General features: G+C 42.1%; 1 protein-coding gene across 1 annotated transcript; it reads right to left on the bottom strand.

The window, feature by feature from the left end:
• Window positions 1–149: 149 nt before the first annotated feature.
• LOC140739727 (uncharacterized) lies at window positions 150–24,721 on the bottom strand. Its single transcript, XM_073068191.1, has 4 exons — window positions 24,293–24,721; window positions 7,680–7,881; window positions 5,465–5,525; window positions 150–2,778 (listed from the first exon to the last, which is right to left on the bottom strand). Exons 1-4 carry the CDS (start codon window positions 24,523–24,525, stop codon window positions 2,408–2,410), a joined length of 867 nt encoding a protein of 288 aa, XP_072924292.1. The 5' UTR covers window positions 24,526–24,721; the 3' UTR covers window positions 150–2,407.
• Between the last annotated feature and the right edge of the window lie 968 nt (window positions 24,722–25,689).

Here is a 25,689-nt window from a genome sequence, read left to right as displayed (position 1 = left end):
CCCCAAAGCAATTTTATAAATAGATAATCTTCGGGGAAATTGGAATAATCTATCCTAAAAGGTATATTTTCTTAAGACTTAACATTGAATGATTAATGTAATTTTAGAATTTATTTGAAGTTATAACTTAAAATGAACTGGGCATCAACTTAAGATAGAATGTTCATCCACAATTATTTAATGAAACACAATTAAATAATATTTCTCTAACAGCAATATGCATAATAGCTCCATTTAACAATATGTTTGCATATAATAATCATATACATTTATATTTTAACAGAAAACTACTGTAGAAAATAATTGCCTCATGTTCACTTTTGTAAAGCCATTATGAATTTGTAAAGTTATATCTTTGGAACAATGACATTAAATGATAGTTTATACAAAGTTTTTGATGAAACGAGGGACAGAAACCATGTGTCCTGCAACATGAGCTAACATATATTTAAGCACTTTATAGCACACTTTGCCAGCCAATGGTGTAGTGGCAACTGCATCAGACTTCGAGGTGAATGGTCCGGGGTTCAAATCTGGCCAGCTCCTTGCACACTTCCCACTCGTGCTGGTTGAGCTTCAAGCTAGCAACTCGGCCTCATAAAAAACAGACAAATGCTAAAAGGACAGCACAAGGTTGCTGCCCGATGCGCCACAAGGATTGGAGAGGAGCAACAACTGCAATGTTATAATCATTCCTAATACAGTCATGACACACGGCTGAATAAGGGAATCATTAACGGTTGATTTGCCTCGTGCTTCCAGAATTTGCAGTTAGATTTCCAGCATCTAATTTTATGCTCAAAGCATTAACCATAATTTGTTTTGGTAAACCAATTATTTAATATTGGTCAATGTTGGAATCTGAGATCCTTTCAGAAGTCAACAATGAGGCATAAAACTAGTTGCTCATGATCATTTATTAAGTGCTAAGGGAACAAGGGAATTGGATAAGAAGAGTAATGAGAGCAGGGAACAGGCGATAACAAAGAAAGAGTACAAAGGGATGAGCGATTGAGCCCATGTGCTACTTCCATTAAATTTTCATAGATAACAGACATTCCATTCAAATTTGTACATAAGAGTTAGCCAATCAGATAACCCCATTCAAATAAAGCGATATTTGAAACTGCTACTGCTAGAACATACACTGAACAATTACACGTATAATAGGTAACTATATAAAATACAAGTCGGCATAGAAATTCAAACTACAAGGAGTAACAATTATGTAGTAACAATCGAACAATAATTAGTACAATCTGGCTTACTTTTTAGATTGTGACTGAGTATGACTATAGACCCAGGTCTTTAATGCTTTAGATAATTGGATTCCAAGTTAGCTGTTAAAAGGTTAGCTTCCAGGGGGATGAGCTAACACAAGTATAATTATTCTTGTGGATTAAAGTCTCCACAGTATTATTTTTCTATTTGCATAATTTGACTTTTGCTCATTGGTTGTTTGTCAGTCTTTATTTATAATTTTTCATAAATTCTACTGTATTTTACTGTCAATTCCTGCAAGACAATTAATCTCAAGGTGGCCACTTTATTAGGTACACCTCATTAACGCAAGTATCAAATCAGCCAATCATGTGGCAGCAACTCAATGCATAAAAGCATGCTGACATGGTCAAGAGGTTCAGTCATTGTTCAAACATCAGAATGGGGAAGAAATGACTTTGATAGTGGAATAATTGTTGGTGTCCGATGGGTTGTTTGAGTATCTCAGAGACTGATATAACCTCCTTGTATTTTCACACACAACAGTTTCTAGAATTTACAAAAAAATGGTGTGAAAACAAGACACCCAGTGAGCAGCAGTTTTGTGGGCAAAAACTTCTTGTTAATAAGAGAGAACGGAGGAGAATGGCCAGATTGGTTCAAGCTGACAGGAAGGTGACAGTAACTCAAATAACCACACGTTACAACAGTGGTGTGCAGAAGAGCATCTCTGAATACACATGTTGAACCTTGGCGTGGATGGGTTACAGCTGCAAAAGACCACACTGGGTTCCACTCCTGACACTACTTAGAAGGAAACATTCCTGTACCTAACAAAGTGCCCGCTAAGTGCACACCAAGTTTGATAATAAATTTGATTCTGACTTTAGAAAGCTAAAGAATTACTTTATTAACAAATGGTAATTCTTAGAACACAGATCTTAGTGTTTCAATTTCATTTAGGATTAGTTGCTATGTTTATATCGGAACAATTGATATTGATATTGTTATCGGAACATGATATTTATTAATTCTCTAGCATAGCTTTTCCACAAATACTGTATTTTTTGTGATTAGCTGGAATGAATGAGAACTGAATGAATTTCTTTCCTTGTCTTTATTTACAGCCACCCTTGTGCCACAGGTCTGTATTGATTGCTTCTCCTCTATATTTATTATAAGCCCATTATAAATGCCACACTTTCTTCATATATGCTTCTTTAAAACTGTAATCACTGACATAGTACCCAACATCTGGATGACTCTTTAAGCTACAAGCAATGGTAGTTGTTTTAAAGTATTCTAGAAACTGATGTGTTATGTTCCGAATTTTAATAATTGTATCTTCTAATGCAGGCAGCACACCACTGATGTATTGTACCCAGTCTGGAAGGTTTATCCTCCACCATTCATAATTTGGATCAGGTAGGACCGTTGTGTTTGATTCCAACACATGGACAGAGTTTTTATATAATTCCTCTGAGAGCTCCATTACATCCTTGCAGAACATTTCCAAGCAAACCAGCGACTCTGGAAACACACAGAATAACGATTGTTCTAAAGGGGAGAAAAAGAGGAGAAATGGTTTAGTTTTGGTAAAGTACAAAAGTTGTAGAGTAATTTCAGGATTCCCTGTTGAAGTGCAGTGGAAAGTCCTACGTCAAGCCATCATGAACAAACATTCTCATAATGTTCTCTCTTTCAATAACAGAGTCATGGAGCACTTCAGCACAGGAACAGGCCCTTCAGTTGTTCTAGTCCATGCCAAACTTTTATCCTGCCGAGCCCTATCGACCACACTTGGACCACATCCCTCCATCTATGAACTTATCATAAATGTCGAAATCAAACTTGCATCCATCACTTCTGCTGGCAGCTCGTTATGCACTCGCACCGCCCTTCTGAGTGAAGCAGTTCCCCCTAAGTATTTTACCTTTCAAACTTAACCTATGACCTCTCATTCTTGTCTCATCCGACGTCAGGAGCAAAAGCCGCTTGCATTTACCCTACTTATACCCCTCACAGGGATCATGGCAGAACTACTAAAGCAACAAACCTTTTCTGTGCTATTCGTAGTTGTGTTTATCGCCCCGAACCACTCATGAATATATACATATATATATTAATTCTGGTAAGATGGTGGCACGTTTGGGCACAGCAGCCTCTTGGGTACCAACCAAAGGTATTTATTTATTTGTTAAATGTCTTTTTTTACGATCGCAAAACAATGCTGGACTCAAAGAACTTCGGGTAGTGCAGGCCTACCCGATCAGTGAGCTGCTTGTTGGCAGAGGAGCTGGACTTGGTGCAGACAGTGTTGTTGACTGCTACAGGAAGGCATGAAAGTGGTGTGTGAATGAGGCATGCAGTGTAACTGCAGGTGACTGTCTTGGACTTTTCTTGCATTGCAAGATCCTGTTGTACATTGATAAAGCAAGATGCTGCAGGCCTGCTTCCCTTCTTTAGTGGCGCGACAGACGGCAGGGGAACTGCACGGCATCGGCTGTAGCAAGGACTAGGCCTCAGGCTGCAGGCTTGCCTGCTACTGCTGCAGTCCAGAAGAAGAGGTGCCATAAGCGGTGTAGCGTGGCATCCATGCTTGGTTGTGGGCTGGCCTCTCCCAGCCCGGGCTGCCCGCCCGTGCTCGATCAGTGGAATGACAGGTTGGATTGTGTGCGTCTGCACACTGCCGGGAACTGTACCATCAATTTGCAGGTCATGTCACTCAGGCACTTGGGATAGGATATATATATATATATATATATATATATGTGTGTGTGTGTGTGTGTGTGTGTGTGTGTGTGTGTGTGTGTGTGTGTGTGTGTGTGTGTGTGTGTGTGTGTGTGTGTGTGTGTGTGTGTGTGTGTGTGTGTGTGTGTGTGTGAGAGAGAGAGAGAGACCGTGCTCTTTTGCTAACTATTTTAAATGCGCCGTGTAAGCTTTGCACCTTGACCCCAGAGGAGTACTGTTTCCTTTGGCTGTATTCATATGTGGTTGAATGATATAGATATAGAGTGCCTAAGACTTCTGCGCAGTACTGTAGTAACTTTGTGCATTGCTCTGTTCTGCTGCCACAAAATAAAACAAATTTCATGACAGATATGAGTGATGGTAAACCTGATTTTCTGATCTGGGTCTCTATTGTGGACTGAGAGTGGGAAGGGGGCAGGGAGAGGGGAATCATGGTTGGGAAAGGGGGAAGGGAGAGGGGAGAGAACGGGAAGCACCAGAGAGACATTCTGTAATGATCAATAAACCAATTGTTAGGAATCAAATGACCTTGCCTGATGTCTCAGGGCTGGGTGTGTCTGCACCCGTGCCACCCCCCAACCCTGGCACTCTTTTTCTGTCACCTTTCCCACACTCCTCCCACCCTGCTCCACCCTCGCCATTCCCGCCAGATTCACAAACTCGCTCTCTGCTCCACATTGACAAATATAGTACTATGCAATAGTCTTGGGCACCCTAGCTATATATATATGCCTAAAATTATAGCACAGTACCGAAAGTCTTAAATACTAAGCTCATACCATGAAATAATTGGCATGTTTCAGTCTCTCAGGAAGGCAATAGGTTACGTCTAACACCAAACATAATTTTCATTGATAAAGTGTACAACCATTCAGACTCTCCGCTAATTAACTGTCTTTCACTGAGAGCCAGAACCCTCCTGTAAGCAACAATCTTCGTGAGAAATGAATCCAAACAAAGGAAACCGGCAATCAGTTAAGGGAAGAGTGCAGCGACCAGTGGTTTTCTCGTGAATGTTGTGTCCCTGATATTCCGTGCCTGTGATGTTGCTGCAAGCAAGCTTTTCATTGCACCTGTGCATTTGTGTACTTGTGCATGTGACAATAACGTTGACTCTGAATTTGACTATATTAGCTTGGCTGGGAATACACAAGGTCAGTGTCGTGTTATGTGAGGACACAGGTAGTTGTACCGGCTGGCTCGCTAACTTTAATACCCAAGTCACCTCAGAGGAAGGGCATGCGATCTTTCCTGTGACTTTTTGCAGCCACTGGCACATTTCACTGCAAGATCATAACGTAAAGGAGCAGAGTTAGGTCACTTGTCCCCTCAAGTCTGCTCTGCCATCTCATCATGACAAATCCATTTTCCCTTCATGATTACAGTTGTCTAAATAGGGGACTCCTTTTGATTTAATATCGTTCCAATATCTCCATAGTTTGGAGAAAGAAATGGGAATTACCACAGAGCAAAATGAGACAGGCAAACATACCGGCATTAGAAATACAGCTCCCAACAGTCCGGCTTTCTTTGTTATGCATATGTATCAACTCCTGTCATAAAATACAGAAAGAGAATTGCAAATTATTTCCTCCAAGGATAAAAGGTTAACAATTTAACCAAACGAAGAATAGAAATTTAATTTCCCAGAGAGCGGGAACCTATGGAATACGTTGGAAACAGTTGAAGACAAATTGTTTAATGTATTCAGGCAATAATTAGATATCATTGTTAGGAATAGAAGGATAAAATAATGTGGGGAGAAAGCTAGAAGCGAATACTAAATTTAGTCAATCAGTATTGACCATATTGAATTGTGGAATATGTTAGATGGATTGAATGGCCTGTTCCTGAGTCTGTTATTTAAGTTTACTCCACTTTTAATTTTTCTGTTGTTTTATCAGGTTGCTGGGTGGGGGGGGGGGAGGAGAACAACGTATTCAGCGGGTCATTAGGCGTTCGTTGGGGCAGTACGGTAGCATGGCGTTAATGTCATGGTGATACAGGTTGAATTCAACTGCTGTCTGTAAAGAGTTTGTACGTTCTGCCCATGACTATGTGGATTTCCAGCTTCCTTCCACATTCCAGAGATGTACAGGTTGGTAGGTTAATTGTTCACATGGGTATAATCAGGCCTGTAGAGCCGGAATGGCATTTCAGAAGCCATGTATCTGTTCTCTGTCTGCATTGTATTCTGTGTTGTGCGTTTATTATGGTAACTAGGCACGTGGGTGGGGGCGTGGTAAAGCAAAGGGAACAAGTTCCGTATTTGTGCTATGTTCTGGGCAGTTTGGTTTTGGGGACCACTGGGTGTCATATCTTTTGTTGAATGCTTAATTTATGCTTAATTACACTTATGTTGCATCGTTTCAAGATTGTATGTTTTGCTACTTGCTAATAAAGGATCGAATACATTTCTTTGACTTTGTGGACATCATTATTAGATTTATTGGAGGTTGCGTCATGCATCCAGTGCTAAGTTGACAAAAGCGGCCACTGGTTTGTTAGAATTGGCCACTACAGACGTGTTACCATGTTTTGTTTCTAAGTAAACATTTAATATAGGAAACGCTGTTGATCTAGCATGCTTGGCACTTTGGTTGTCCTGGACTAGCAAATATTCCAGAATTTTGGATGTCTTTTTATGGTTACTCCAACGTGCCATGAATTTCATCTTTGAAAAGGTGTTGCACAGCAAAATGGCAGTGAGCCCAGCACGTTTAAAGTAGACATGGAAAACAGAATAAGAGATTGGAAAGGGAACGTAGGAACCAGGCTGCAGATGAGTACATCGGGACTGGAACTGTTATGTCACAGAGAGTCCACTGGAAGCAAGGGACCCTGCGAAGTGGATCGAGAGCCCGGGAGATGGGAGCCCAGTGAGTTGCAATTGCAAACACCATCTGGGGCGCAAGATGCCAATCCGCCAGGATTTCCAAATGGCCAGACAGTGGATTATTGAGACTTTACTGTAATCACACAGCGACCTGAGAATCAGGTTTATTGCCATGATATTTATTGTTTTGCAGCAGCAGGACAATGCAAGGCAGAAAATACAGTCCTAGCACATAAATATACTACATTGTCTGAGACTTTTGGTCACTACTATAATAATTTTATATATTGCACTGTACTGCTGCTACAAAACAACACCAAATTTCATGACTTATGTGAGTGATGATAAACCGGATTCTGATAATGGGTCTCTATTGTGGACTGAGAGTGGGAAGGAGGCCAAGAGAGAGTAATTATGGCTGGGAAAAGGGGAAGGGAGAGGGGAGGAAGGAGGAAGCACCAGAGAGACATTCTGTAATGATAAGTAAACTGATTGTTTGAAATCAAATGACCTTGCCTGGTGTCTCAGGGCTGGGTGTGTCTGCACCCACACCCCCCCCCCCCCTGCTCCTGGCAGTCCTTCTCTGCCACCTGTCCCACACTCCTCCCATGGCAGTAAATCCTCACCACTCCCAACATCCTTCGGTGCCGCCAGATTTACAAACCTGCTCTCTGCTCCACATTGGCAAATATAGAACTGTGCAAAAGTCTTAGCTATATACATGTACTTTCCACAATACTGTATTCTATAAATTACATTAAGAAATATATTAAAAAAAAGTAGTGCAAAAATAGTGAGGCAGTATTAATGGGTTCACCTTTATATTGTGAACACACTCATTCTAATGAAATCTGCCAGTGTTGTTGCTTACCTCCGTGGTGACCGCTGCATGCCGCAGTGTCCGGTTTTGTAAGTATATAAATTCAGAGATAAACTTCACATGCTGTTGGTCAATAGAGTTCAGTTCTATTACAGAAACACCTTTTCGATGGAGATCGTATACTTTTCCACTCCAGTTTCGTCGAAGGGAGGTGATACTATTGGTAGCTTCTGCAGACTCTGTTCCATTCCACCTACAGGGAACGCCAGAAAACAGTTCCCAATTTCAGAAACATTGTAACTCACAGCAAATCCTTTAACTAAGTTATCAAAAGGACAATTAAACATTTTTATATATCACATTCACTACTATCATCCCCTCAAAATTACTGTAATCATTAGGCTCCAAGACCTTGTCCTCAATACCTCGTTGTGCAATTGGATCTCTTGCAGACCTCAGTCAGTTCAGATTGGCAACGTCTCCTCGGCAACCTCCATCAGTAAGGGTGCACCACAGGGCTGTGTGCTCAGCCCCTTTCTCTACTTGCTTTATTCTTATGTTTGTGAGGGTAAGTACAGCTCCAATGCCATATTTAAGTTTGCTGACGATACTGCCAAATCAATGGTGGTGACAAAAAAGCATAATACAGGAAGGAGATTGAAAATCTGGCTGAGTGGTGCCATAACAACAACCTCTTGCTCAATGTCAGCAAGACCAAGGAAGCTGATTAAATGGCTAAGGGTGCATAGTTTTCAGGTGCTTGGAACTAGGAATAAAGGGGATGTCAGAGATAAGTTTTTCACACAGAGAGTAGTGGCGTGGAATGCACTGCCAGCAATATGGTAGAGGCAGATACAAAAGGGTCTTTTAAGAGGCTCTTAGTTAGGTACATGGAGCTTAAAAATTAGAGGGCTATGCGATAGGGAAATTCTAGGCAGCTTCTTGAGTAGGTTACATGGTCGGCACAATTTTGTGGGCCGAAGGGCCTGTAATGTGCTGTAGATTTCCATGTTCTATGTTCTGATTATTGACTTCAGGGGAAGGAAACCAGAGGACCATGAGCCAGTCCTCATCAGAGAATCAGAGGTGGAGATGGTCAGCAACTTTAAATTCCTCTGTGTTATTATTTCAGAGGACCTGTCCTGGGCCCAGCACATAAATACAATTTAGAAGAAAGCACAGCAGTGCATCCACTTCCTTGGGAGTTTGTGAAGATTTGGCATGACATCCAAAACTTTGACAAACTTCTATTGATGTGTAATGGAGAGTATACTGACTGGTTGCATTATGGCCTGGAAATGAATGAAAAATCCTACAAAAATTATTGGACGTGGCCCAGTCCATCACAGGAAATCCCCTCCCCCCAAATGAGCGCATCTACTGTACATGAAACAATGTCGCAGGAAAGCAGCATCCATCATCAGGGACCTCCACCATTGAGGACATGGTCTCTTCTCACTGCTGCCATTAGGAAGAAGATTCCAGAGCCTCAGGAATCATACCACCAGGTTCAAGAACAGTTATTACCCCTGAACCATCAGACTCTTGAACCAAAGAGGGTAACTTCACTCAACTTCACTCGCCTCATCATTGAAATCTTCCCACTACCTATAGACTCATTTTCAAGGATTCTTCATCACGTGTTCTTAATATTTATTGTTTATTTATATATTATTATTATTCCTTTCTTTTTGTATTTGCACTGTTATTTTTCTTCTGTCTGAACGTCTAAGTTGGGTAGTCTTTCATTGATTCTGTCATGGATATTATTCTATAGAATTATTGAGTATGCCCACAAGAAGATGAATCTCAGGGTTGGACATGGTGACATATATGTACTTTGGTAATAAATTTAATTTGAACTCTGAACACTAGACCGTGACTCTACAGTGACATTGCACAAATATAGAGACACAAAAGATGGCAGAAGCAAAGAATATGAAGCAACAAACCATCTGTCAGGAAATGTAGAGGAGGCTTGATCCAAAAGCAGAGCAGTGGAGCCGATTCAGTGGTGAATCATAACTTTAATAATAAACCACAAAATAACAAGTCACAAGGGGCCACAAAACAAGAGGGAACAGAAACTAAACACAACAGGCAACCCGGGAAACTTTAGGCAGGTTGAGGCCGACTGGTTTGATGAGTGACTGAGGGATGTGGATGAGAACTGGGGTTAAATAGGCTGCAAGTGAGTGAACAAGGACTGTGGATGAGAACGGGTTAAATAGGCTGCAGGTGAGTGTACAAGGACTATGGATGAGAACTGGGGTTAAACAGGCTGCAGGTGAGTGAATGAGGACTGTGGATGAGAACGGGTTAAATAGGCTGCAGGTGAGTGAACAAGGACTGTGGATGAGAACGGGTTAAATAGGCTGCAGGTGAGTGAACGAGGACTGTGGATGAGAACGGATTAAATAGGCTGCAGGTGATGAATTGGAAGCAGGTGACAGGTTCTTGGGTTCTTGAACAGTGTCTGTGGGAGGAAAGGAATTGTCGACAAGGAAAAGGTTTCTGTCACGGTGTGCACTGACAGATGACTGAGCCCAGCTGCAAAGGAATGACAGACTCCCGTATAGGGACAGAAGCAAGAGTTCATTTACAGCAATTCTAACAGAACATCAGTGGTCTGACCGAGTGACACTGCAAGATTCTCAAAACAAAAGGTAAAATTGGATAGGTATATGGACAGGAAAGGAGTGGAGGGTTATGGGCTGAGTGCGGGTAGGTGGGACTAGGTGAGATTAAGAGTTCGGCACGGACTAGGAGGGCCGGAATGGCCTGTTTCCGTGCTGTGATTGTTATATGGTTATATGTTATATGGTTACAAGGACCCCATAATAAGCACTAATTAGGAGTCCCTTTTAAATAATTACATTACACAGAAAACGTGAGCCAATTTAAATAAACCTGACAAGACTGAACAAAAGGCACAAGGGCTTAAGGACTCTAGATAAGACAACAATGACCAAAATACAGGTGCACAGGCCTGCAGGATTCACGACAGATTTTAATTCTAAACATCAACAGTTTCTTTCCTCCCACAATTGCTGGTTGGCCCATTGAGTTCCATGAGCAAATTGTATGTTGTTTCATAGAAATTCCAGTTGGTTAAGTGCCAAAAACCTACCTTTTATGAGAGGCACAGATAGAGTAGACAGACAATATCTTTTTTTCCCCCAAGGGTTGAAATGTCTGATACCAGAAGTTTTAAGGTGAGAGGGATAGTTAGAAAGGAGATGAGGAGCAAGTTGTTTTTTTAAAAAAAACATGGAGACTGAGAGGTGACTAGAGTATACTACCTGAGGTGGTGGTAGAGACAGAAATGTTAGAGACTTTTAAGAAACATACACATAGACACATGAATGTGAGAAAATTGGAAGTGTATGAACATTCTGTAGGTAGAATAGATTAATTTGGTTAGCTGTGATTACTAGTTTAATTGGTTTAGCACAACACTGTGGGATGAAGGGCCTATTCCTTGGCTGTACTGCTCTATATTCAATGTAGAAAGGCTACCTGTTCTTCTGTCCTACTCTATTACATCAAACAAGGAAGGTCCTTTCTAGAGTTGCTAATTAGCCTGCTTCACATATCATTCAACATTTATTTTGTTTGCGATTTGAAGAGAACGAGCTGCTACTGACAGAAAGATTAATGGGGAGCTCAGAGGTGTTGCTTATCATTGTATTTTCTTCACACATAGGCTTGGTGGCTTGGCTAAAGATGTGAATTTCCTCCTGATCCCATGATGTTTCTTTGAAGATGAACTGATCCGCCATCTCTATAGAAACAAGATCTGTAAGTATGCTGCACATTTCACACATTGCCAAAAAGTTATCGCTATGGTTCCGAAGTTAAAAAGTTGTCACTGTGGTTCTGAAGTTACAAAGTTAAACTGTAGTAACTGTAGTTCTGAAATAAGTTTAGTTTCCTATTTCAGAGCTTCAATCAGGTTTCTTAATTAAGAATGACAGAATTTGAAATGAACCATGTAACATGAATTTGTTATAACCTAATTTTTCCTGTTCAAGTTTTCTGAACAGGGAAAAATGAGTTATACCAGATTAACAGCATGGCAAATACTTAGTAAATTCATACAATATAAAAGTCATTCAAGAAGATGCCATTAATACAGACATGACAGAAATCTTTGTCAAATACACCATCTTCCGTTGTGTTCAGAAACAATCAAATTTATTATCACTGACCTATGTCGTGAAAATTGTTATTTTGTAGCTGCAGTTCATTACAAGACATAAAAAATTATGGGAAATTACAGACATAAATCAATGTTCAAAAGATGAATAATGAGGAAATGTTTATTGATTTTTGGATGATTCTAAATCTGAGGGTGGAGGGAAAGATGCTGTTCTTAAATCGTTGATTCCTGGACCTCCTCTCTGATGGCAATAAGGAGAAGTCATGTCCCGGATGGTGAGAGTCTTTAATGATGGATGCTTCCTCCTTGAGGCAGTGCCTCTTGAAGATGTCCTTTTTGGTATTACAGCAAAAAAAGTTTTATTTAAATTGTTGTTCCATTCCTACAAGACTGCCTATTTATATTAGGAGTTTGCAGAGATTCAGCTTGGAATCAGGACAAATTTCTATAGATGTGTAATGGAGAGTATGACTGACTGCACCACGGTCTGGTATGGAAACACCAATGCCCTTGGATGGAAAAACCTACAAAAAGTAATTGATACATCCCAGTCCTTCACGAGTAAAGACCTCCCCACCACTGAGATCTAAATGAAACACTGTTGCAGGAAAGCAACATCCATCATCAGGGACCCCCAATATCCAGCACATGCTCTCTTCTTGCTGCTGACATCAGGAAGAAGGTTCAGGAGCCTCAGGACTCACATCATTGGGTTCAGGAACAGTTATTAACCCCTCAACCATCAGATTCTTGAACCAAAGGGGATAACTTCACTCATCTTTACTTGCCCCATCATTGAAATGTTCCAACAATCAATGGACTCTCTTTCAAGTACTCTTCATCTCATGATCTCGATATTTATTGCTTATATGTTTATTATTATTTCCTTTTTTATTTGCACTGTTTATTGTCTTCTGAACTCTGGCTGAATGCCCAAGTTGGGTTGTCTTTCATTTATTCGATAATGGTTATTATTCTGTAGATTTATTGAGCACGCCAGCAGGAAAACGAATCTCAGGGTTGTATGTGGTGACATATATGTACATTGATAATAAATGCACTTTGAACTTTGAAACTTTGATACTTGAAAATGTCATTTTGTAATATTCAAAGATATGACAACCTTAAAAAAAGAATAGGAATTCTATCTTTTAAGAATACAGTGAAATATAGATTCATGAAATCATTATAATAACAGCATAGAACATAGAAAGAGCAGCGAGAAAATTTACAAGGATGTTGCCGGAACTTGAGAACCTGAGTTATAGGGAAAGGTTGAATGCATTAGGGCTTTATTCTATGAGGGGGGATTTGATAGAGATAGACAAAATTATGAGGGATATCGACAGGGCAAATGCAAGCAGGTTTTTTTTCCACCGAGGTTGGGTGAGATGAGAAGTAGTGGTCATGGGTTAAGTGTTAAAGGTGAAATATTTAAGAGGAAACTGAGGGGGAACCTCTTCACTCAGGGTGTGGAACAAGATTCCAGCAGAAGTGGTAAATGCTGGTTGGATTGGAATATTGAATAAACGTTTGGATAAGTATGTGGAGGGGAGGGTTATGGTTTGGGTGAGGGTAGATGGGACTAGGCATAATTGATGGGCTGAAGGACCAGTTTATCTGCTGTAATGCTCTATGACTCTATGAGAATGGTACATCACATGAACAAGCTCTTTCACTCATGCCAAACTCAGCATCAAATTATATCTCTTCCATCCTCACATGAACCATATCCCTTCAGTCCCTGGATATCCATGTGTCTATCTAAATGTCTCTTAAATACCATGAATACAAGACATTCTGCAGATGCAGGAAATCTTGAACAACACATACAGGCACACAAAGTGCTAGAAGAACTCAGCAGGTCAGGCACCGTCTATGGAGGGGAATAAACAGTCGACATTTTGGATCAAGACTCTTCATCAAGGTCCGAAACATCAACTGTTTATTCACCTCCACAGATGCTGCCCGATCTGCAGAGTTCCTTCAGCGTTTAGTGTATGTTGTTAAATACCACCATCAGACCTGCTTCCATCGCTATTTTTGGCAGCCTGATCCAAATACATAACTCTCGCTATATAAAACTTGCACCCCCCCCCCCCCCACCACATCTCCTATAAGATTGATTGAAATATTCCAGGTAGAATGTTTTTAAAACAAACTGCGAAAGACTTAAGTGAAAATTTTAAATAAAGAATGTTTAAGAGATTTGTGCAAATCGAGGGAAAACCACCCATTTCACAATCTCTTTGACGCACTACTGTCAGGAAGGAGGTACAGGAGCATCAGGACTAAGACTGCCTGACTGGGTAACAGCTTGTTCCCTCAGGCTGAGACACCAGTGAATACCCTGTCACCACTGAGGTCTCATCATGAGGACAGCGATTGTTGAGTGTTTATTGGTGACCCATGCTGCACACTACATGAATTTGAATTATATTAATTAACTTACAGTATGGATGGTAATATGTTGATCTATGTGCTGGGTTTGATATATGGATTGCGGGTGCACCTTGGTCCAGAGGAACGTTGTTTCATTTGGTTGTACAGTACTGTGCAGAAGTCTTAGGCACATATTGATAGCTAGGGTAATAATTTTATGTATTGCGCTGTACTGCTGCCCCACAAACAAAAAATCATGACCTTTGTGAGTGATGATAAACCTGTTTCTGATCTGGGTCTCTATTGTGGACTGAAAGCGGGAAGGGGACAGGGAGAGGGGAATCATGGTTTCATGACATATGTGAGTGATGATAAACCTGATTCTGATATGGGGGAGTCTCTATTGTGGACTGAGAGTGGGAAGAGGGTGGGGGGGGGGGGTGGGAAGCAACAGAGAGACATTCTGTGATGATCAATAAACCAGTTGCTTGGAATCAAATGACCTTGCCTGGTCTCTCAGGGCTGTGTGTGCTTGTACCTGCGCCATGCCCCCGCCACTCCTTCTCTGCCACCTGTCCCACCCCCCTACCCACAGTGCTCCACCCTCACCATTCCCAACAACTCAGCTCCTGCCAGATTTACAAACTTCCTCTCCACCCACATTGTCAAATACAGTACTGTGCCAAAGTCTTAGGCACCCTAGCTATACTTATGTGCCTAAGACTTTTGCACAGTACTGTACATATGTACAGTCAGATGAAAATAAACTTGAACTTGAGAAGTGATAGTTTTGCTAAGACTGTTGATCTATGCACATTAATTTCACCAATATATATTCAGTGGTTTGTACTGTAGTGAAACACGATTCCAACCATAAAGAGAAAACTGCAGCAATGATACACTAAGCTAACAGCTAAAAAAGATGAAGTCATCCATGCAGAGGTGATTATACAAGCTGTCTGCAAAGCTCATATTACAAAGCATGATTTGTATCTAGGCCATTGCCTGGGGGATACAGGATCAGCATGAATAGGTAAAAGAGATAATCCATTCTACCGAGCGGTCAGTTTATTAGATACTGGAGTGGAACCCAGTGTGGTCTTCTGATGCTGTAGCCCATCCACTTCAAAGTTCAACATGTGTGTTCAGAGATGCTCTTCTGCACACCATTGTGGTAATATCGGAGTTACTGTCAGCTTGAACCAGTCTGGCCATTCTCTTCTGACCTCTCTCATTAACAAGGTGTTTTCATCCACAGAATTGACTGTAAGAAGTTTGTACATTCTCTCCGTGACCCCGTGAGTTTCCTCTGGGTGCTCCGATTTCTTCCTACAGTCCAGAGACGTACTGGTTGGTAGCAGTCATTGTAAGCAGTCCCATGAATGGGCTAGGGTTAAATCAGGGGTTTCTAGGTGGTGCAGTTTGAAGGGCCAGGCGTGCTGGATTTGAGTAAATAAGTAAACTGCTACTCACTGGATGTTTTATTGTTTTTCACACCAATCTCTGTAAACTGTAGAGATTGTTGCCTGTGAATATCCCAGGCAATCACCAGTTTCTGAGATACTCAAATCACCCCGCCTGGTACCAGCAATCATTCCACGGTCAAAGTCATTTGGATCACATTCCGTCCCCCATCTGATGTTTGGTCAGAACAACAAATTAATTTTTTGACCATGTCTGCACATTGAACCTTGAAGGGGATGGGCTACCACAACAGAAGACCATGAACATACTACTCAGTGCCCACCTTATTAGGCACAGGAAATACCCAATAAAGTGACCACTGAGTGTACCTTTACAAAAATTCAGTGCCTATAAAAAGTACTCACCCCTTGGAAGTTTTCATGTTTTATTGTTTTACCACATGGAATCACAGTGGATTTAATCTAACACTGATCAACAGAACAGACTTTTGTGTCAGAGTGAAAACAAATTTCTACAAATTGGTTTAAATTTATTACAATTATTAAATACAAAATAATTGATTGCATAATTACTCTCCCCCTGCACCTTTGGCAGCAATTACAGCCCTGAGTCTGTGTGGATAGGTGTCTATCAGATTTGCACATCTGGCCTCTGCAATTTTTCCCCTTTCTTCTTTAAAATCTGCTCAAGATGGAGATCATGAGTGAACAGCACAGTTTAAGTCCAGCCACAAATTCTCAATTAGATTGAGGTCTGGATTCTGACTTGGCCACTCCAGGGACATTGACTTTGGTGTTTCCAAGCCATAACTGTGTAACTTTGGCTTTATGCTTGGGGTCATTGTCTTGTTAGAAAACAAATCTTCTCCCAAGTTGCAGTTCTCTTGCCGACTGCATCAGGTTTTCCTCCAGGATTTCCCTGTATTTTGCTGCATTCATTTTACCCTCTACCTTCACAATCCTTCCAGGGCCTGCTGCAGTGAGGCATCCTAACAGCATGATGCAGCCACCACCATGCTTCATAGTAGGGATGGTGTGTTTTTGATGATGTGCGGTGTTTTGCTTACACCAAACATAGCGTTTAGTCTGGTGGCCAAAAAGCTCAATTTCAGTTTTACCAGACCATAGCACCTTCTTCCAGCAGACTGCCAAACTCTAGCTCAGTTTTCATGTGAGTTTTTTTTTCAACAGTGGCTTTCTCTTTGCTACTCTCCCATAAAGCTACGACTGGTGAAGCAACCGGGCAATAGTTGTATGCTTAGTCTCTCCCATCTCAGCCACTGAAGCTGGTAACTCCTCCAGAGTTGTCATTTGTCTCTTGATGGCCTCCCTCACTAGTCCCCTTCTTGCACAGTCACTCAGTTTTTGAGGACAGCCTGCTCTAGGCAGATTTATAGCTGTGCTATATTCTTTTCATTTCTTGATGATTGACTTAATTGTCCTGATGATTGACTTAACTGTACTCCAAGGGATATTCAGTGACTTGGAAATTTTCTTATATTCTTCTCCTGACTTGTGCTTTTCAAAAACCTTTTCATGGAGTTGCTTAGAATGTTCTTTTGTCTTCATAGTGTAGTTTTTGCCAGGATACTGACTCACCAGCAGTTGGACCTTTCAGATAGAGGTATATTTTTACTACAATCAATTGAAATACCTTGACTGCACACAGGTCTCCATTTAACTAATTATGTGACTTCTCAAACCAATTGCCTGCAACAGTGATGATTTGGTGTGTCACATTAAAGGGGGCGAATACTTGTACAATCAATTAATTTCTGTTTTATATTTGTAATTAAATCAGAACACTTTGTAGAGATCGGTTTTCACTTTGACATGAAAGAGTCTTTTTCTGTTCATCTCATCAGTTAATAAACTCATCAGGGTGATTGATAAGTCGGTGGCCTAATGTAGGAGGAGATGAGTTATTAACTTCAAACTTTCTGCATAATCACTCAACGAGTTGAACTGCACGTGCATGTAACGAGCTGTATAACTCATCTCTTTCTACCTTAGGCCACGAACTTATCAATCAACCATCTGTGGACACTTTCTGGAGGTCCAAGATCCATATGCTCCATGACCGCTGGACTATGTTTAAAAATAAATGTGCTAGGTTTTCTAAAATTGACCCCTTCTACCTTAGGCCACAAACTTATCAATCACCCCTCATATATGTAAGTATATTTTAATATTGTGGTATTTTTAGAGAGTACTGGATATATTTATGAGTATGTTCATTATACACTACAATTCTGAAACCAGTCAATGAGTTAATATTGCAGACTGAATAGTACAAGCTTGAATAACAGAGAGAATTTTCAAACACAGAAACACAACTAAAACAGTACAACACAAGTGGTAGTTCCCTTTCTTCCAAGGTCTTAAAATACACTGCTGTAAAATTATTGATAATCAGAATCAGATTTACAGTATGTCATGAAATTTCTTGTTTTGTTGAAGCAGTATAGTGCAAAGGACATGCCTGTCCTAGCATGCAAAGTGAGCTCCAGCGAACTGGGCAGATCTACATGTGATACTGTAACGCTCCATGGAGAGCAAAGGGCATGACGAGGCACAGAAGATGTCATGGGCATCCACTGCAAACCCAGTTTGTGATGCTTGATTGTACCTCTGGAGTTGGATTTCTGAGGTCAAGAGAGTGGAACTGCCCCAGTGCAATGGCTTTTCTACTTGAAAACAATCCTGCACAGATTTCCTGTCATCGTCAGATATAGCGGACAGCCACCGCCAACAGTGCAAGATATAATTAATTACTACAATTGGCAATAAATAAATAACTTGTGCAAAAGAGGAAAAGTGAGGAGGTGTTCATGGGCCATTCAGAAATCTGACGGCGGGGGGAAGGAACTGTTCCTAAAACATTAAGTGTTGTGTCTTCAGGCTCCCCATTGATGGTAGTAATGAGAAGATAACTCCTCCCCAATGGTAGGGACGAGATGAAGGCATGTTTGATAACTGTAAAGCTTGTCAGATAAAATGCTTTAACATTGAAGGGATGGGATGAGATTACAGTAATATAGTGTTTGAAGTACCCAATTCTTCCTCAGAGAGCAGGACGATGTCTTTAGGAACATAAGCTTGTATTATACCTGGGAATTTATCCAAGTAAAAAAAATCATTTACTTGTCTGTAGGTGGGTATGTTGGACAGGTGCAAGACACTCTCATGATGAGTAAGCAGAATATGATATGGTTGGGCTGAGTCCGATCTTGGCAAATTACTTCAAACGTTTCATCACCATACAAGGAGACATTGTCAATGCGCTGGTAATTGTGGTGGGCCCTCCGAATGGTTGACCTCTGTATACTTTTCAATCAACTGATTGGTCATCATTATGGAAATCTGATCAGCTGATTGATAAGTATATAAAGGCCAAGCACTTAAAGGACACACTGAAACACTGAGGCTTGGACATACGGGTTTGCACTCTACTTTGTGGTGCCTTGTTTGCAGGATATTCTGGCACCTGAGGCAGGGATGGTTAAGTCGTGTAGGGTGGCAGTTTATTCTGACTAGCATGGGTACAGTGATTATGTAAAGTGGACTTCCGAATAGCACTTATCGCAGGGTCCTTGTGCTTCGAGAATGATTCATCTCACAGTGCTGCTCCACCCCTCTGTTGGAATTCCTGTGAATAAACTTTTGTTTCTGTCTCGACGTGGGAATCTGTTGTTCCTCCGCACCTGCGTTCAGTCATCTGATTTCTCCCTGAGATCTCATTTCAGTTGGCATGCCCACATTAGAATCAGATGGGTATATCATCTGACCATTTTGTAAACCTCTGCCAAATCTCCCCTCAGTCAAAGACTCAGCAGAAAACACAGCCCCTTAAGACACAAGACGCCATTGACTGAAATTCCCAAACAACATACAAGGTCTGTAATTAAATCCTGATGACTGATGTCCACATTTCTACAGAAGATTGGATTAGGTGGTATATTAAGTATTTAAACCTGTTCAATTATCTTATGTTCCAACTGGACATTCAGTTCACTGCTTTCAAAAGTTGAGAGATGTTCTCCTGTCCTGAAATTTATTGTTTTGCAGCAGCAGTGAAATATATAACATATACTATATATTATAGTATGAAATATATATATTTAATATCAATCACATTATATATATAATGCTTAATATGTCACACATAGTGTGTTGAATACACCCCCCCCACACACACACACACACGTGAACATATCTATAAATGTGATTAATTAAGGAGTGCAGAAAAAGAACAAAAAAATAGTGAGGTAGTGTTCATGGGTTTGTGGTCCATTCAGAAATCTGATGGCGGAGGGGAAGAAGCTGTTCCCAAAACCTTCATTCTGTGTCTTCAGACTCCTGCACCTCCTTCCTGATGGTAATGATGAGAAGAGGGCACGTCCTGGGTGGTGGGGTCCTGAACGCTGGATGCAGCCTTTTGAAGATGGTCTATCATGGATGATGCTCGGAGTGTCCGACTGGAATGAACTTGCAGAATTATAGGGAGGGGCCAAGGCAATGAAACCAGCTGGACTGATTGTAATCCGAGCCATTATACACTTAGCAGTCCAAAGAGCTTCATTCTGCATCACGACCTTGCTGCAAGAAGCAATCAAGTGTGTTGCTAAAAGATTTAAACCTATTAAACTAAACAAACACCTTCCATCAATCTTTAGTCTCATTTGCAGAGGGACAACAATTCTGAGGTAAAAACAGGAAACACTAGAAATAGATGTGAAACAAAAACATGGAGAACTTAATATAGACTCAGTGGCCACTTTATTAAGTACACCTGTACACCTGCTTGTTAATGCAAATATCTAATCAGCCAATCATGTGGCACCAAATATTAGAAAGAGGAAGAAATGTGATTTAAGTGACTTTGACCATGAAGTGATTGTTGGTGCCAGACGGGGTGGTATGAGTATCTCAGAATCTGGGATTTTCACTCACAACAGTCTCTAGAGTTTGCAGAAAAACAAACAAAAGCACATCCAGTGAATGGCAGTTCTGTGGGTGAAAATGCGTTGTTAATGGGAGAGGTCAGAGGAGAATGGCCAGACTGGTTCAAGCTGACAGGAAAGCTCAAATAACCACACGTTACAACAGTGGTGTGCAGAACAGCATCTCCGAATGCACAGCAAGTCGAACTTTGAAATGGATGGGTGTCAGCAGCATAAAACCAAGAGCATACACTGTTATGTAGTCTTTCCATATTTCTTTACGATTTAAAAGGCCATTGAGCCCCTCAGGTCCATGCCAGTTTACAGAGAAATCCCAATTCCCCCGCTGTTTAAAGCAGCCACCATAATTAAAGACCCCACCCAACCTGGATTTCCTCTCCTCTCTGCCCTCCCATTGGGCAGAAGATACCAAAATACAGCCATTCTGAAGCACAACTTCTATTCTGCTGTTATAAGATTATTAAATGGTTCCCAACCCCTTTTTTTATGCCATTGACCCCGAATATTAACAGCGGTACGAATGCTGCGCGGAGAAGTTAAAATTATTTATTTTTAAAAGGGAACTGAAGTGGTGCTGCGCACCGTGCACGAATATAACACGAGGTGGGTCTAAAAAAATTTCCCGAGTGACATGAGGTGTTGGAATGAGTCAAATTCATCCACGAAAATGAAAACACGCATGCGTTAGTCAGCGCCGATCAGTGAATGATGTTGTTGATAGCTTGAGATGCAGGCGCTACCTCTTTGTGGCACTGACCTGCATCAGTAGTCAATGGGTCCTGCCAAAGGGTCCCAGCCCATAACTCCGACTACTTTATTCCAGATTCTGCCTGGCCTGCTGAGTTCCGCCAGCGTTTTGTGCGTGTTGCTTGGATTTCCAGAGCCTGCAAGTTTTCTCTTATCCATATTCAATGGGATTGGGTTGGAAGCTCTCGAATCCCAACTGTATCCCATGGAAAACACCAACTAAAACATCGACAGTCACCAGATCTTAACTGCGGAAGATAAACTGAGGAGCAATGAGATTCTTATCGAAGCCCGAGAGCGGAAAACGAACCGGTGTTCAACATAGAAACATAGAAAATAGGTGCAGTAGGCCCTTCGGCCCTTCGAGCCTGCACCGCCATTCAGTATGATCATGGCTGATCATCCAACTCAGAACCCTGTACCTGCTTTCTCTCCATACCCCCTGATCCCTTTAGCCACAAGGGCCATATCTAACTTCCTCTTAAATATAGCCAATGAATCGGCCTCAACTGTTTCCTGTGGCCTCATGACTCCGAGTCTGTCAGGGATTTTTAGCCCTCTGTTATGCCATGGAACCACACCATCAACCGAGGAATCCGTTAACCACAGGTTGGGAGCCCCCGAGTCGCCCAAGATCCGCCCGTCCTGTCTGTTCACGTTTGACCCTTCTCCCTCTCTTTTCGTTACGACCATCGGCTGGGAGACCCAGGAGCCTCGGGTCCCACGCCACCAGGTTCAGGAACAGTTGTTGCCTGACAACCATCAGGCTCCAGGGCGGGCGTGGATGCTTTCACTCGCCTCGGTGCTGAACTCTCTCCACAACCTGTGCAGACTCACTTCCGGGACTCTACCTTCGTCATGTAGGATTTTTTAATGGATCCTATTATATTTCGTTATTTTCCTGCCAATGTCTGCAAGAAAATGAATCTCAAGGTTGTGTATGGTATAAATACTTAGATAATACATTACCTTTGAACGTAATTTAGCATGACCATGTTTTGGGTCTCTACCAAACGGGGTGTTCTTAGTCGTTCTTTCTCTCCGCTAACCTTGGGCAAGTTGTAGCATCTACTTAGCCCACCCTCCCCCGATTAGGGTCCTATGAAGCCATGGGAGCAGCTGGTGAATGGTCGTATGAGCAGCTGATGCATATCACAAGACCTGATTATGTGAGACACTGATGCCAGGCAGATAATCTCTGAAGAGTATTGATAATGGCTGGGGTCGCCCGTCTTGTAAAGACACTGCCTAGAAGGCAATGGCAAACCATTCTGTAAAAAGAAAATTGCCAAGAGCAAACACGAGGAAATCTGCAGATGCAGATGCTGGAAATTCAAACAACACACACAAAATTACGAAGGGTCTCGGCCCGAAACGTCGACAGTGCTTCTCCTTATAGATGCTGCCTGACCTGCTGTGTTCCACCAGCATTTTGTGTGTGTTGTCAAGAGCAATCATGGTCGTGAGACCATGATCGCCCACGTCACACGACACGGCACATAATGATGATGATATAGGAGCGGAAGTGGCCATTCGGCCCATCGAGTCTGCTCCGCCATTCAATCATGGGCTGATCCAATTCTTCCAGTCATCCCCACTCCCCTGTCTTCTCCCCATACCCTTTGATGCCCTTGCTAATCAATAACCTATCTATCTCTGCCTTAAATGCACCCAATGACTTGCCCTCCACAGCCGCTCGTGGTAACAAATTCCACAGATTTACCACCCTCTGACCAAAGTAATTTCTCCGCAGATGATGACAACTTAATAAAATTCACTTTGAATGTCTCTTTATTCTATATGTAAGTAAAACGTGCAAAATTCAGACAGTTACTTAGACTAAGATATAAACAGCCGCGTTCATGACGAAGCATCAAACGCGATGGAACGAAGCTCCAGTTAGCAGCGGATAACTAGGTCACTTCTTGCATAGATTATCTGGTCTGACCCCAGAGAATTTACAACATAGACCCGCGTTCTCCAATTAGTGCACCTCTGCGCACTGCACTAATTTATTATCGGAAGGTTTAATTTAATAACTTTCTTAGGGACTTATAAATCTCAGCCCCATCAGATATACCAGCACAAATCATTAATATCGAGGCGACCAAGTTCATGATGGCGTAGAGATGCCGATTCCAGTACTTCCGGTACTAATGAGTCTCCTCGAATCTGCGGTCAGGTACGAACCACAGGCTACAGTGGGATAATTCGGCTCTAGAAAACCCCATACTTTTTGGAGACGTTGCGGTGAACAGATGTTTGAATCTGTGGTACCGGATTTACCGCCCATTAACGCATCAGTACCCAGAGAAACTGGTTGATTTATATCCCAAACTAATCCAGATATTGTTCTCGTTTAACTTTATTTCTAATTAAAAAGCATCCTCTATGTATATACACTCAGCGTGCTCTTTATTAGCTACAGAAATGTATCTAATAAAGTGACCACGGGAGTGGAACCCGCTGTAGTCTTCTGTTGCTGTAGCCCATTCACTTCAAGTTTTGACATGCCGCATTCAGAGATGCTTTTCTGCACGCTGTTGTAACGCGTGGCTATTTGAGTTTGTCGCCTTCCTGTCAGCTTGAACCGGCCTGGCCATTCTCCTCTGACCTCTCTCATTAACAAGGCGTTTCCCCCTACAGAACTGCCGCTCGCTGGATGTTGTTGTTTTTTTGTTTTTCGCACCACTCTCTGTAAACTCTAGAAACTCTCTGTAAAATCCCAGGAGATCAGCAGTTTCTGAGATACTCAAACCACCCCGCTTGGCACCAACGATCAAAGTCTCTTAGATCATATTTCTTACCCATCCTGAACAACAAACGAACCCCCTGACCAGGTCTGCATGCACTGAGTTGCTGCCTAGATATTTGCACTAACGACCAGGTGTACGGGTGTGGTTAGTGAAGTGGCCACGGAGTGTACATAGTATGCGTTTTATAAATGTACATCCGGTCAACAGCAAGCAACGCCGTGCGCTCTACCTGCGATGCAGATTGACTATGTCGTTGAGAGCGTCGGCCCATTTCCACCGGTAATACAGCAAAAGGATGTTGGACGGACGTTTGATCCACAGCTTGGAGGCGCCCCCGATAGACCTGAGCAAAATTATAGCATCCCTCCTGGCTGAATTCAGCAAGGCTTCGTGACTTTTGATCAGATCCACCGACCAGAGCGACGGGAATCGGCTGTTGGGAGTTTCACACGGGCTCAACATTCCTGGATGGAATCATTGGGCGGAAATCGAGGGGCTGAGGCGTTTGCTATCATATTGTTCAGCTTCTGCGAACGGCGGGGCACACAGTTATTTCAACCAATTTTCCTGACGTCACGGTGATGGAGTTGCTGTGAAATGATTTCAAACTCAACCCCCGTCAAGTTATAAATATAGAAACCGTATCATAGCAACACGCGGCTTGCTGGCATATGTAGGACAGGTCTCTGGAAAGTCGTTCGGTAACAGATCGTGGCGGAATGCAAGACCTCCTTTACCGAAAGACGGGCAGAAATATGAGATAACTAGCAACGTTATTAAATGTGTCAGTTACTAAACGCAAGTCCCTTCAATATCCCTTGGGGATGCCCATGTGGGGGGGGGGGGGAGGTAATATAGTGGCTAAGTGGCACCGCTGGTTATCAAGGCTTCCCAGCTCCAGTGGTACTCTTCAGATCGCCACCGCCTGGTGGTGCCCTTTGGCCTTCTATGTGTGGGATAGATTCAGATTCAAATGTACCTATCACATATGCAGCCTGCAGGCCACCCTTGGGCAATGTGTAGCACCTGCTTAGCCCCCGATCAGGGGCACATGAAGCCACGAGTCCTGGTGATATGACCCACCAATACCAGGCAGACAATCTCTGAAGTGTATTGATAATGGCCGGGGTCACCTGTCTTGTAAACACACTACCCAGAAGAGGGCAATGGTAAACCTCTTCTGCAGACAATTTTGCCAAGAGCAGTCAGTGATAGTCATCAAAAGACCATGGTCACCTACAGCATGGCACAAAATGATGATGATGATGATGTTACCCAAGTTCCAGGCTGAGTAGTAGAGGTGGAGAAAGTAGATTTTAATGGAATTGGTATTGCCTCTGTGGGTCAAAGAGCCTATATCTGTGCACTGTGAATCTGTGACTAGCTAAGATGGTGCCAGGCATAGAGGGATGTTTGATGGGATTGGGAATCAACTAATTTTGTAAACAACCCTTGAAGGAAGAATGTGGAGATTTTAGAGAGGGTGCAGAAGAGGTTCACCAGGATGCTGCCCGGATTAGAGAGTGTGAGCTATTAGGAAAAGTTGGACAAATTTGCGTTGTTCTCCCTAGAGTGTTGAAAGCTGAGGGGCAAGTCCATTTTACGAGAGTATAGTAGCAGCTTGGA

Source organism: Hemitrygon akajei, chromosome 16 (genome assembly GCF_048418815.1).
Source record: "Hemitrygon akajei chromosome 16, sHemAka1.3, whole genome shotgun sequence".
Taxonomy (NCBI): domain Eukaryota; kingdom Metazoa; phylum Chordata; class Chondrichthyes; order Myliobatiformes; family Dasyatidae; genus Hemitrygon; species Hemitrygon akajei.
This window is presented reverse-complemented; position numbering and strand designations above follow the sequence as displayed.

What these genes read in the sequence shown, in the direction of transcription:
- LOC140739727 (XM_073068191.1), bottom strand. Translation starts at nt 24,525, where the DNA reads ATGTTGAGCCCGTGTGAAACTCCCAACAGCCGATTCCCGTCGCTCTGG. An exon ending in ATAGTCAATCTGCATCGCAG is followed by an intron (nt 7,882 to 24,292) that starts GTAGAGCGCACG and finishes CGTTCCCTGTAG; the next exon opens with GTGGAATGGAACAGAGTCTG. An exon ending in GAGCTGTATTTCTAATGCCG is followed by an intron (nt 2,779 to 5,464) that starts GTATGTTTGCCT and finishes TCTCCCCTTTAG; the next exon opens with AACAATCGTTATTCTGTGTG.